Source organism: Lactuca virosa, chromosome 4 (assembly GCF_052849685.1).
Source record: "Lactuca virosa cultivar CGN04683 chromosome 4, Lactuca_virosa_CGN04683_v6, whole genome shotgun sequence".
Lineage (NCBI taxonomy): Eukaryota > Viridiplantae > Streptophyta > Magnoliopsida > Asterales > Asteraceae > Lactuca > Lactuca virosa.
The window spans coordinates 528,888,123-528,902,716 of NC_136429.1; the positions used below are offsets into that span (position 1 = coordinate 528,888,123).

Below are 14,594 nucleotides of genomic sequence, written 5' to 3' on the forward strand. Positions count from 1 at the left end.
AATTTTTCATGACAATTCAGCAACAATATGTGACATTTTAAGCACAAATTAAAGACATTGCAGCAAGAACTTATCATTAATCAAGATAGAAACAACATCATCAACTATTTGATAAGATTAACATCAACATTTAGCAAGAACAAAGATTCAACAACAAAAATCGAAAAATTAATATGAAGCAGGAACAATGAAGTAACTCCACCAACAAAATCAACAAGGAAAACAAGGATTTGGTATATTCAATTGTCAATTTAAGGAACAATCGATTTCAGCAAGAAAAACAGGAAAAAAAACATACATGTGAGACGATGTTGACAACCGACGAAGGAAGAACTGCGACGGAAGGCGCCGGTGATCACTGGCGACTGCGAGTTGGGGCGACGGAAGCGGAGGCCTGCGAACTTGGAGGGTGACAACCGATGTTGCTGAACTCGATGGTCGACGGTCGATGGGCAGAAGAGAAGAGATGCAACGTTTTTTTTGGAGTGAGATTATTTTAGGTTTAGGTTTGAAGAGGTGGGAAGAGTTGGGAAGAGGTAAAACAAGTGCTTCCCCAAACATCATACGGGCATAAGTTTTCACCTCTGAAGACTTCCGGAAAACAAACTGTTGCGGGACAAAAAGTGTTGTGCGTGTGCTGCGTCGCGCATCAATAAGTGCTTTGAAGAACTTTTTTATAAAAAACAAAACAAAACCTTACTTAAACCTATACTATACCATAGACCTGGATCCAGATACCCGCCACATGTTTTTGAAGACCAGAAGGAGAAGCTCTCTAAACCCTGAGGCAAAAATCTAACTATTCATATCAACCAAAACCTAACATTCGAGAACTTTTCTACAATTCGTACGTTAATCTTGTCATGAGGACCACATCAGTGTCGGAGCTCAACGATGACATCATCCGCAGTATGTCTATTGGGGCACTGTTTTCAGATTTCGTGAGTGCTTCCCCATTTTATGTGTGTATATCAACAACAGATTATCGATAAAATTCATTGCATGTAAACATAATTTAGAACAAACAAGCACACGATTATAAATTTGATGGAACTTGGAATATAAGGGGGTGTTTGGCTTATCTTTTGAGAGACTAAAAGTCATTTTAGATAAAAATAGCAGAGAAAAGATGTTTGGTAAAAGCTCCTTTCGGATTTTTCATAGAAGGAAAACTGACTTTTTGAAAAAGTTAGAAAAACCTGACTTTTTGTAATTTTTCAAAAAAAGTCCTTTTTGCCTAACCCAAACACCCCCTAAATCCATATTACACTCGCATCCTAAATCCATATTACACTCGCATTTTCAGCATCGATTGGGATGATGGTAATTTTTGCTTCAGCTTTCGATGCGAATAGTCTTCATTCCCAATGAAATCGCATATTGTGTTTGGGAGCATCGAATTGGAAGTGGACCTTAGCATACGCAGTTGAATGCTGCAACTGACTTTTGCTTGCCCAACTTACAATTATGCCTTGATTTTTGCTATATAGTTTTTATACATACTACATAGTAAGGGGCAGATTAAAGCACCAAAACCTAAGGTTTGTACATATTTTGAAAATGATTTATACCCTTTTCAGGGGATTTTACGCCTAAGAGGTAGGCCTACAGTTGCATATGATGAACAAGGCCTTGTTTTTGCAGTATCAAAATTAATTTGTGTTCCCATGAGGTTTCTCCAATGTTCAACCTCCAGCTTCTCTCGTGCATTCAGTTCCTCCAGCTACGCTTACCACAACTTCCATGAAAATGTCAGGTTTCTCCTAACGAAGGGTCGTCTGGATGAAGCACTGACTCTCTTTTACACTTCAAACATCACTCATACCCAACAAACATACGCCGATCTCTTCCACGCATGTGCCCGCCATGGCAACCTTTCTCAAGGCCGAGCTCTACATCGCCACATGCTTGACACTCACAATCAAAATACCTTCCCCAATCTCTATGTTTCCAATCATCTGATCAATATGTATGCAAAATGTGGCTCTTTGGAATATGCACGTAAGCTGTTCGATGAAATGGGTGAGAGAAATATTGTGTCTTGGACTGCTCTTATTTCAGGTTATGCCCAATCTAAAAGACTCCAGGAGTGTTGTACGATGTTCTCTAGAATGTTAGTGGATCACCGCCCAAATGAATTTGCATATGCAAGCGTGCTAAGTTGTTGTGATCTCGAGGTTGGCAAACAGGTGCATGCACATGCCATGAAAACATGTTTGGATGCTTACATGTATGTGGCAAACGCATTGATAACAATGTACATGAATAATGATGATAAAAGTGAAGCTTTTGAGGCTTTGATGGTTTTCAAGTTTTTGAAGTCTAGGAATCTTGTGACATGGAACTCCATGATTGCAGCTTTTCAGACTAGAGGCAAGTTGGAAGAAGCTTTAAATCTGTTCTCATTGATGCGACATGATTCCAATATTGGTTTTGATCGCGCAACCCTTCTTAGCATCTTTTCATCATTACTGATAGGAAGAGACTATGGTCATAACATGATTGCCTCATGTCTCAGGTATTGTTCTCAGGTACACTCCCTTGCCATTAAAACAGGGTTTATCTCTGAAATAGGAGTAATAACAGCATTAGCAAAGGCTTATGCGGATCTTGGAGCAGAAAGTTTCGACCTTTCCAATCTTTACATGGAGTCAGAAGGCAAGAGAGATATCGTTTCTTGGACTGCATTCATAACAATCTTTGCAGAAAACAACCCTGAAGAATCCCTTCATATTTTCTCTGAATTGTGTCAATCTGGTTTGAGTCCAGATCATCACACATATTCCATAGTGCTAAAAGCTTGTGCAAACCTAGTCACTGATCGACACACCTTATCTATCCATTCTCAAATACTCAAATACGGTTTTCAAAACGACACTGTGCTTGCAAACGCATTGATTCATGCATATGGAAGATCCGGTTCGCTTATCGAATCCAAAAAAGTTTTCGATTCGACTCTTATTAAAGACATAATCTCTTGGAATACAATGATAAAGATTTACGGATTACATGGGCAACCAAAAGATGCATTGAAATGCTTTTCAGAAATGAATTTGAATTTATCACCTGATGCCACCACCTTTGTAGCTCTCCTTTCAGCCTGCAACCATGCTGGTATGGTTGAAGAAGGGAGCAAGATTTTTGAAAGCATGCTCAAAACATATAAGATTGTTCTTCAACTCGATCACTATGCTTGTATGGTTGACATTCTTGGAAGATCCGGTCGCATTCTAGAAGCTCAAAAGCTTATAAACAAAATGCCAATGGAACCCGATTCTGTAATATGGAGTTCTATGCTTGGAGCATGTAGGAAACATGGTGAACCCAAGCTTGCAGAGTTAGCAGCTGCAAAACTACAGGAATTGGAACCAAAGAATTCCCTTGGTTATGTACTAATGTCCAACATACACTGCTCAATGGGTACTTTCAGTGAAGCTCTAGATATAAGAAACCAAATGGAAAGATGGGGTGTGAAAAAGGACCCTGGTTTAAGTTGGACTGAAATTGAAAACAGGGTGCATGAATTTGGTTCAGGTGGGATTCGACACCCAGAAAGAAACTCCATATGTGATGATTTGGATGAGTTAGCGAGTGAACTAAAAGGGTTAGGTTACGTGGCTGAAACTAATTTGGCTTTGCATGATATAGAAGAGGAAGATAAGAATCGGGAGCTGAATTACCATAGTGAGAAGCTTGCTTTTGTTTATGCGTTAAAGCATGGTGAATCTAAGTGTTATGGAGGTGCTATTAGGATTGTTAAGAACATACGTATATGTGTGGATTGCCATAACTTTATGAAATTTGCAAGTGAGTTTGTTGGAAGGGAAATTATAGTGAGAGATTCAAATAGGTTTCATCATTTTAAAGAAAGAGTATGTTCATGCAATGACTATTGGTGATGGTGTGTTCCTTAAGTCTATGTTTGTTACATTTGGAAATTGATAGCATTTACACAATCTTTCCCAAAGTTTTGGGGGAAAGTGAAAGTCTTCAAGGAAATAACTCATATGGATGCATGCTTGGTAATTAGGTACTTGTTACAACCTGCACAAATATAACATATCTTCGGTATCGAAGACAAACATGTAACTTGTTTTAGGTGATAATTTGACATCTAGTTTATATGATGTATGTCCAGTCAGCATATTCATACAATCTTTATGCTTAATATGTCATTGAACTACCATTTTTTATTCCACTAGGGTCACTAATCTAACATATCTATACACCTGTGACTGGATATTTGCAGATAAAATTTTCAACAATTTAATGTGATGTGTGTCCAGTCAGCATAGTCGTACAACATTTTTTTAATTTTATAAAAAATTTCAAGGGGTGAAAGCAGAAAACAGCAAATCAGCAATGCACTTTCATTCGCTTGTTTATTATAGCATCTTATTTTCATTTATTGATAAGAAAACACTGAAAGTACATCATTCGTAGTACAATGCCTTAGTAAGAATTTTTTTTGAAAGATAATAGAAAAATGAAAGTAAGATGGTATAATACACAAATAAATGGAAGTAAGTTGATGCATTTAGCCCAATAATTGATGCTTTCACTATGATTACAAAAACTGTATTATCAAAATAATATATTTTTTTAATTAAAGCAATTTAGGAGGCTGTGAGGTTTTTTGATACAATTTGGATGAGTTGAGAGCGAAATTGGATTTGTAAGCTATGCATATATGTTAAATATTTAATGTGGTTTTATGTTTAATAAATGGTTTTACACATTTATTAATTGTATTGGTCATTTGGTTGGTGTAGGTGGAATTACGTCTTACTTTGTAGGCCAACAGGACCCGTGTTGTACATTAAGAAGTCAGTCACATAAAAAGCTATCTAAGTGGCTACGGGACCCACACTTGTCTAGAAACAAGGAAAGCAAATTACCTCTATAAGCAGATAACTGACATTACGAGCACTTGAAGATCAAATCCAAAAGAAATGTGAGTTTCGGGTGTTCAAGGCCAAGGCTTTTGCAACCAAGCATGTTTTGATTGAAATCACATGTAGGCATACAATAGCAGTTTTGAATGACAAAAAGGACAATCATCAACATGTTGGTGATCTTCATTGTTAGGGTGAATCAAGTTTATTGATTGTCTACATAGAAGAATGCATACTCTCTCTCTCAGTGACATCATGAGTAATGCAAGAACAAAGGGCTCAAAACCAGGATTTGCAAGGCTCAAGATGGATCTTAGCAAAAGAAATGAATCGGGGTTTGAAATCATCTTCTTTTTTGTCTTTAAGGAAGTTGGTGTTTGGTTTGCTGATAAATAATAGCAAGTAGTAGTATGTTTATTAGGCTTGTGTTGTTGGTATTGTGGTTTGCATAACTGTTGATGTTATTATTATTTTTTTGCATATGGTACCTTTTTTTGTTAAGACACTACATATGGTACACTTTATGTGGTAGTTAATGAATGCATTTTGGTAAGTATTTTGGTTATTACTATTGTGTTATTTGCTAGTTCTATTGATATGCTATCATTGATAGAAGTGCTTGAACATTTTGTTTGAACTTGCAAATAATACATAATGCAACATAGGAGTTGGTCAACATTGCAAATATCATCTTTAGTTTATTATCAAAAGCAAACCCCAAAACATGAACCCCCAACAAAAGCCATTATGTTAGACCAAAGTTACATAAACTCCGATTACAATTGCGTCTGATTCTAACATAAGATCAAAATCACAAACAAAATCCTACTTATAGTAGGATCAATTTCAAGTTTCTAGCTTGTCATTGGTATTGCTCCACCAATGCTTCCACTTGGTTGTTGCTTTTCAATAAGCCGAGTATGACCTCCACATGACAAGCACATTAGGCAGATCAACCCATCTTATAAAGCGACACGTTGAGCCCTTCATAATGAAGAACCATGGTTAGGTTGGGAAATATCTACTTGGACTAAGTGAGGTCCATTATGCATCATGGATCAATTTCAAGTTTCTAGCTTGTCATTGGTATTGCTCCACCAATGCTTCCACTTGGTTGTTGCTTTTCAATAAGCCGAGTATGACCTCCACATGACAAGCACATTAGGCAGATCAACCCATCTTATGAAGCGACACGTTGAGCCCTTCATAATGAAGAACCATGGTTAGGTTGGGAAATATCTACTTGGACTAAGTGAGGTCCATAATGCATAATATTCCAATAAAGCACGAAGTTATGGTCGTATTTTGGGTGAGGCTGTTGAAGTTGAAACTCTTATCGACTTATCGTTCCCTATAAGGGAGGGGAAGAGTAAATAAATAAATCAAAATTTTTAATATAAAAAATGAGATATCAAAATGCCATTTTGCCCTTGTGTAAGAGACATGTGAAGTCACTATTCACTAAGAACTGAAAAATAAATGGGTTTAAAAGGATTGGACCAAATTTACAAAGAAAAAACATGGCCAAAATGTAAATTTTATAATTTAGGGACCGAACTTCCAAAATTTTGCTAAAACACACAATATTTACAATTACTCTTTTTTAAACCCATACTATCTCGTATACATACATACGTCCTATAAAAGCCAAATCGAACCATAGACCCGGATCCAGATACCCGCCATATGTTTTTGAAGACCAGAAGCCAGAAGCTGTCTAAACCCTGAGGCAAAAATCTAACTATTCATATCAACCAAAACCTAACATTCAAGAACTTTTCTACAATTCGTACGTTAATCTTGTCATGAGGACCACATCGGTGTCGGAGCTCAACGATGGAATCATCCGCAGTATGTCTATTGGGGCACTGTTTTCAGATTTCGTGAGTGCTTCCCCATTTTATGTGTGTATATCAACAAAAGATTATCGATAAATTCATTGCATGTAAAGATAATTGAGAATAAACAAGCACATGATGATAAATCTGATGGAACTTAGAGTATAAATCCATATTACACTCGCATTCAGCATCGATTGGGACGATGGTAATTTTGCTTCAGCTTTCGATGCGAATACTCTTCATGCCCAATGAAATTGCATATTATGTTTGGGAGCATCGAATTGGAAGTGGACCTTGGCATACGCAGTTCAATCCTGCAACTGACTTTTGCTTGCCCTACTTACAATTATGCCTTGATTTTTGCTATATAGTTTTTATACATGGTAAGGGGCAGATTAAAGCACCAAAACCTAAGGATTGTACATATTTTTCATAAACAACTTGCTATTTAATCTTTTAACAAACTGGAAAGCTGAAATTTGTCATAAAAAACTTGTCTTTAATCATAGGTAAACCATTCCTCCATGAGGAATTAAAGCACCAAAGGTAAGACTTGTACTCTCTTATCATAGGACAAACAAAAATCTTTGTATTGCCCACAGCAGTTAGCAATTAGCCAACTAGCAAACAACTTCTAATCACATAGAAAGTAGAAACCACAACCTTATGAACGACCTCTTTTCTTTTTTACTCTCATCATTAAGAGAGCACATGAATGAGATGTGAAAACTGATAATTTGTGTTAACTTTGGGATTCCATATGAACAAGAGCATGTGTGATAACTAGTCTCATGATGAGAATCTTTAGCAGTTTACTTAATAAGTTTGTTATTTTGTGCATTTTTATGATTTCAAATGCTATTTTTTTGTTCTGTTGGATTCAATCGACTGCTTTGATCATGACACATAGAAGTGTTTCAGGTTGGAAAGATAAATGCACTTGATTTTCATCGCACTGCGGATCTTTTGGTAACAACAGGTGAAGATGATTCTGTTCGGCTATATGACATAGCAAATGGCAAGTGCGTATTCTTATTTCTTCACCAACATGTTGTTTCATTGTATAGTGTGTGTGTATGTGTGTGTCCTTTCAACTTGTATTGCTAGTTTCTGCTTTCTGCTTTATTGCTAGTATCTCCTTGTACTATGTATCCATACAATATTTACCTACTTACTCTTGCTCCTATTTACTTTCAACTGTATTGCATGTATCCACTCTTTCTTTAGTCACACACCACATTTTATTCTTCATTTCATGTGTTCTTTATGGGACTTTGGTATTGTTGTTGTATTTTCTTTTTCTAGTCATTGCCATATTGTGATGCTATACCTAATTGACATACATAATTACATATATATATATATATATATATATATATATATATAATATATCGAAATCTTCAATTTTATTTGCAAAATCACCTTGTGAAATATATTGTATTAGAGTTTTATGCCATACTTTGTGCATATTTATAAAAATCACACATATCTAGTGGTTGTATTCTGTTATCTTTTTTATTGTTCACAATGATGAACTTAATGAATCGATTCATTTCTAACTACTTGATGATTGCTTGAATTTTTATCCATATATACTCAATTACTCATGATATGAATGAAGTTCAGGTTACTAAAAACCACACATCATAAGAAACATGGTGCTGATCGTATATGTTTTACACACCACCCTAGTTCTGTCATATGCTCTTCAACACGAAATTTGGATTCAGGTGCAGGTAACTGTCTCATTCTCATTAATCATTATGAAACTTCTTTGACTTTGACTTTTTCAATGATGAAAATTACCATATTTTTATTTTGTTTCTTTTTCAGAGTCCCTGCGTTATCTATCCATGTATGACAACCGATGCCTTCGTTACTTCAAGGGCCATAAAGAAAGGTTTGACTTTATTAATTTCCTCTTATTCTTCAATGGTCAAATTAGTTGATGAGATTATGAGAAAGAGTTTTACAAGTTTGCATTTTTTTATGCTATTTGGCTTTTAATTTTGCCTAGGAGCATGTTGGATTTAGGTTAGTGTAAGGGAATGGAATGGAGCATTAGGATAGAATGTAAAAATCATAGGAATGGAATGAAGCATTCTGACAGAATGTGAGATGATTTTCATTCCATGGAATGAAGTGATATATTACAGTTATAAAATTACTTATATCTATATAATCTTCAGTAACGATAATGTTTTTCAAAAGTATGAGAATTTCATTTAAATTATTATTTTTATTTTTATTTTTTTTAAAACAATTTTTTTATTATAACCAGCTTTTAAGATTTTATGGTATTTAATTTAATTTTTTATATTTGTAAACAATTTTCTAAAGTTATTAATAAACTTTTTTTTTACTATTTGAAATACATACTGTCTATATTTCGAAAGACATGAAACTTTTCTGTATGTAATTATGTACAGATACATCTTTTATTTGATTAAAGTTCTTTTTATAATATGACATTTTGACTTTTATTTATCAATTTATTTCCGCAAAATTTTCTAATTGTACATAACAAACAACATGTTTAAATGACTCATTTCATTCCTTTAAGCCAACCAAATATGATAAGGGAATGTAATCACACATTCCATCACCTTGGTCATTCCATTCCTCCGTTCATTCCATTTCATTGTGATTCCATTCCATCATACCAAAGAAATCCTAGATGAATGATTAGATCTAATTACATATTTACATTAATTTTTATTAAAATTATAAAGTTTTGTGTTTACTTTGGCTGTAGGGTTGTCTCCCTCTGTACATCTCCAGTTGATGACAGTTTCATGTCAGGTTCTCTTGATCACACTGTCAGAATATGGGATCTTCGTGTGAATGCCTGCCAGGTTGGCATTTAAACTTTAAAATAAAAAATATAATCAATAGATGGATTATTACATGTGATTATTCATATATATATATATATATATATATATATATATATATATATTTCTGAAAACGATTTATACCTTTTTCAGGGAATTTTACGCCTAAGAGGTAGGCCTACAGTTGCATATGATCAACAAGGCCTTGTTTTTGCAGTATCAATGGAAGGAGGTGCTATCAAATTATTTGATTCACGTTCATATGATAAGGTTTGACCATTTGAGGAAAACAAAAGAAAATAAAGAGTAAATTACATTTTTGGTCCTTGAGTATGGCTGATTTTTTCAGTTTTCTCTTGCAGTTTTGGTCTTTATTTGAGGGTCTTGTGATGTTTTTGGTTCATGTTCTAACTTTTGGGAGCAAAATTGCAAAATCAGCTATACTTAGGAACCAAAAATAGCCATTTTACTTTGAACGTGGACCAAAAGCGTACAAGAACCTCAAATAAGGACCAAAATTGCAAAAACCAGCTATATTCAAGGACTGAAAATGTAATTTTATCTATAAAAATAAAGATAAAATTCTCACATCTGTGATTCATGTAGGGCCCATTTGACACGTTCTTGGTGGGAGGTGACATGGCAGAGATTTGGGATATAAAGTTTAGTAATGATGGTAAATCAATGCTTTTGACTACCAAAAGTAACAACATATATGTTCTAGATGCATATAATGGAGAGAAGGTTAGTTATTTACTGTTTTAAACACATTAATTAATCATCAATATTTATTTATCATATTTTTTGTTATGTAGAGATGTGGATTTAGTGTGGATGCTTCTTCAAACACAACAATCGAGTCCACATTTACACCTGATGGCCAATATGTGATTTCAGGTATATTATTCTCAATATGACTTAAATAAACAGAAGAAGAATTTATTAAGTTGTATTTACAGTTTTCTTGTAATATTAAAATTTTTATGAAATTTTCTTATGCAGGCTCTGGAGATGGGACGTTGAATGCTTGGAGCATTCCCACCAGGAGTAAGGTATTAAAAATTATCAATTTTTTTTTAAATAATTTTCCATCAAGTTTACATATGTAAAGGCTAAAACGGATCCCTATAGAGTACATAGCTTTAAACCTTCTAAATTATTTATTTAAAAAAACATTTGGATCATAATTTTCTCTTTTTTTCATGTTAATGGGCTGTTTCTTGTTTTTCTTTTACCCCCATTAAGTCCTGTATGGATAAAACAGTTGAATATGTAATGATGTCTGTATGGATGAAGTGTTGTAAACATAAGATTTGTTTTATTTCTAGACTGAATAAACCGTCTGAATGACCATTTTACCCTTACATTTCAACAAATAGTTTTCACAATATTCATCGATTTTAACGTGTTGTCTAGATAACTGATGCCTAAGAAATACTATGCAAAACTTGGGGAAATGGAAGGAGAAATAGAATGAGGGTAAATTTGTAAAAGGTTAAGGGCTTAATGGGGAAAACCTCATTTCTTTGACTTTTTCTGTTAGGTCGTTCTTTCTGCATGAAGTTAAAAAAAAAATTAAAAAATAACACCTCTATATATAGCTTACTAGATTGAAGCATGTTCCAATAAAATAAAAAAAGAAACATCTAAGAGTTCATAAGCTTTTCTAATGACATAACTACCCTTGCGAGTAACTAAAAAATATGGTTGTGACAGGTGGCGAATTGGGACAGCCAGATAGGTGTTGCATCATGCTTGAAATGGGCACCTCGTAGGGTGATGTTTGCTGCTGCTTCTGTGGGGGTTCTCACTTTCTGGATACCAAACGATACAATTTAGGATAAATTTTGAACAATTATTTATTTTCTTTTTTTTGGGGGCATTTTCGACCCTTTTTTTTTTCTCCCCTGATCCTTGTCAAATTGTACCTTATATATCAAGAGCAAAATTTTGAAAGTGGGTGATGCATTTTAGTAAAAAAACAGGGGAATCTGTCTTTATGTGCAGGGCAAATTGCATAAAAGGCAACCAACTTTGGTTGTTATTTTGTTTAAGGTAACCAACTTTTTCTAGTAGCAAGTAGAAAAAAAAAGAGTTGAAAGTTGCTTGCTTAAGGGGAGATGAGATTGAAAGCTTGTTCCTGTAAGTATAAAATTTTGGACCGTTTATTTTCTTTTTTTTTTTAAGCAAAAAAATAATTGGCTACCTTAGACAAGAGATGTATAAAGTTATATTTACTAGCGTTGGAACTCCTAAAAAGCCATCTACTACTAAGAACAATATTCATCATAAGGCGTCTTCTTGATTCTTGATTGCATCTTGGCATATTTTCTTGATTGACGTTCAATTAGAGATTTAGTATGATATAATATATTGTAGACCTACACATTTGTCAAAATTTAGCTATAATATTGCCATCAACAACTATCCAGTTATCGTGGGCAAAATTCCCATACCGGTCATCGACCGCTATTTGAAATCACGGTTATCTTAGTGGTATAGTGTTTTTATATATTATGTATAAATTATATTATATATTTATATAGAAGCTATATATTAGAGTATTACGTAATACTATATAGAATTAATAGTGTCAGTCACAACATGCTAGTCGTTCATCATCGATTCACATCAAACGAACTTAGGACTTGGGAGGGAAAGTGGACACACAACGGGAAAGAGGAACAAAGACTTCTTTCTAATTATGTCAACCCATTAAAGAAATTCAAGTTTTGGTTTGGGCTCATTAAAAAAAACCAGATTTATTATAAGGAGTAACGCACAAATCATTTTTTATTATAACAAGTAGCCCAAAGATGACTATGTTATAGTGTTGACATGAATAACTGTAAATCATGGTAAATAGTGTTGTTAACAGTGTCGCCGTCATTCCAAATCGCTATTTGATAAATCTCGTTCTTACTAGTCTACGAACAGGTATAGCGCATGATTAACTGGCTAGATCAACAATGAATATTGGGTTATTTGAAGCTTGATGATATTGACATTAACAATAAATGTCGGGAATTTGGAGCTTGGATGAAGGAACCGATGAGGAAGAAGGAATTATAGAGCTAGAGAGGGAAGAAATAAGTTAAGGAAAAGAGAAATAGGGAAATAGAAAGAAAAAGATGAAGGTGTTGCTTGTGTATTTTTACAATTTCTTTTGCATGTTGCAAATCAAAGAATTGATCTTGAGTACATTATCTTCATCTCAAAGAGGTGTTTGGTTTCTTGGTGGAGGGTGGGGGAATGGTGGTTGATGGTCAATTGGGTAGTCCTTTTATGGTTGGAGTTTCAGTTGGAGAGGGAGAGTTGCACCAAGAAAGAAGGGGTGGCGGTGGCTTACAACTTAGTAGCGGTGAGAAAGAAGCAGAGATGATGGTGGCTGCGAGCTTCCAAAGGTGGTGGCTCATAACTCTAAACTATGTTGTATATTCATCTTTCATCTCTCGTCACATGGGAGCGTCACATCATTTTCCACCTTGATCTTTCATTCCAAATGATACCTATCTTTTAAAAAAAACAAAATAAATTAAAATTAAAGAGACAAAATAAGAGCAAAAAAAATTGTTCTGAAGACTGCTTCAAACCATAAAAAAAATTCTTCATAAAAAATGTAACATTTGAGTTGTAGTAAGTTCCTTCTTAGCCCTTAATGCAAAATTGTTAACATTATTGGCCCCAAACTAGTACGCGGGGCGTACTCTATGAGTACGCTTAGCGTACTAGCCCCCCTTGTTGACCGCGAGCATCACCCACGTACGCAGGGCGTACGTGGAGTACGCATGGCGTACGTAGCGCAGGGGCAAACCCTAATTTTTAGGGTTTGCACCCTATTTAAACATCATTATAGCCTTTGGATCTCTACCCTCTCATCAGCCTCCCTTGTTCATTTCGTCCCATTGAAACCCTAATTCATTCCTTGAGTGTTCTTGAGCTTTGAAAGTAACTTTGTGGCATTTCTGGTATGTATTCAAGAAGAAGGAGCTTGGAGACCAAGCATTTGTGGCGGTTGAGCTTTTAGATCCAGAGTCTTCATCAACTTTGTGAGCTTTAGAAGGTATAAAGTCCTTACCTTGATGATTCATTTTGATAGATGAGGTTAAGGCTTGTTTGTGATCTTTATTTGGTCCTATGGGTTCTCTTTGTGAGTTTGAGCAACTCCAGGAGTTAGATATGTTAGATCTCAACCTCTTTGTTGTTCATGATGCATAAAAATGTCACCTTGATAGTTGTTATTGGTCCATACATGAGTTTGAGTTCCCTTTGTGAGTATTGTTGGATAAAAATGGATGTTGGGTTCCATTAAGACATGCATGGGGGTAAAGATGCCAACTTTACATGCAAAGTCACCCTTTAGGACCAAATTTGAGAGTTTGTCTAGAGGTCTTAATCGAATAAGTGCTTAATGGAGGGGTTTGGCAATCTAGGGAGTACGTTGCGCGTACTGGCCCCGGAGGGTGTACACTAAGCGTATGAGTTGAGTATGCCCTGCGTACTCAGCAAATTAATGTTTGGGCTTGGCAATTCTCGGTATTGGGCCATGCTGTCACACCCCAAAACCGGAACGGCGGAAACGTTCTAGGGTGGAGGACGTCATGTACAGTATCACAACAAAGCATAGTAGTAAACAAGCAACAACATCCATTGCATTAATAGAATAATTATAATACAAGCGTGTTCTGTAGTTTATAAGACACCAAAAATGAATTATCAAAATAAAAGATGAGTCTTGAGTGTGCTCCATCTTCTCAAAAGCTTCATCGGTACCTGTCTACTGATGACCTGAGAATACAAGTTATTTTGAAAGAGTTTATCAGCATTAACGCTGGTAAGTTCATAAGTATTTAGTGTCATTGCTTGTATGAAAGTGTTTGTAACAACGTAGTGTAAATGTTCGTAATTGACTGCAAATGTTTGGAAATGGTTGAACTCCCTAGAAAATCCTATATTTTCTACTGAAATGTAGTCTTCTACCAAGACCCGACCATTTGTATGTTTGTTCTTTTGTAAATGTAAAA

At 35.0% G+C, this 14,594-nt stretch overlaps 2 protein-coding genes across 4 annotated transcripts; both read left to right on the plus strand.

Moving 5' to 3' along the window:
• Nucleotides 1-1,299: 1,299 nt before the first annotated feature.
• LOC145109518 (Tetratricopeptide repeat (TPR)-like superfamily protein) lies at nucleotides 1,300-5,460 on the plus strand. 2 transcript variants are annotated; one of them, XM_079046694.1, is made up of 3 exons: nucleotides 1,300-1,541; nucleotides 1,645-4,030; nucleotides 4,773-5,460. In XM_079046694.1, exon 2 carries the CDS (start codon nucleotides 1,668-1,670, stop codon nucleotides 3,897-3,899), a length of 2,232 nt encoding a protein of 743 aa, XP_078902820.1. In that variant the 5' UTR covers nucleotides 1,300-1,541; nucleotides 1,645-1,667; the 3' UTR covers nucleotides 3,900-4,030; nucleotides 4,773-5,460. The 2 variants fall into 2 exon arrangements, with proteins under 2 accessions (XP_078902820.1, XP_078902818.1); XM_079046692.1 differs by having other exon boundaries at nucleotides 1,300-4,030.
• A 1,093-nt stretch (nucleotides 5,461-6,553) lies between these two features.
• LOC145109519 (Transducin/WD40 repeat-like superfamily protein) lies at nucleotides 6,554-11,671 on the plus strand. 2 transcript variants are annotated; one of them, XM_079046696.1, is made up of 10 exons: nucleotides 6,554-6,778; nucleotides 7,658-7,758; nucleotides 8,363-8,466; nucleotides 8,570-8,636; nucleotides 9,492-9,591; nucleotides 9,724-9,840; nucleotides 10,177-10,314; nucleotides 10,386-10,467; nucleotides 10,573-10,622; nucleotides 11,287-11,671. In XM_079046696.1, the coding sequence occupies exons 1-10, from the start codon at nucleotides 6,701-6,703 to the stop codon at nucleotides 11,407-11,409; spliced, it is 960 nt and encodes a 319-aa protein (XP_078902822.1). In that variant the 5' UTR covers nucleotides 6,554-6,700; the 3' UTR covers nucleotides 11,410-11,671. The 2 variants fall into 2 exon arrangements, with proteins under 2 accessions (XP_078902822.1, XP_078902821.1); XM_079046695.1 differs by having other exon boundaries at nucleotides 6,555-6,778; nucleotides 8,363-8,472.
• The last annotated feature ends 2,923 nt before the right edge of the window (nucleotides 11,672-14,594 follow it).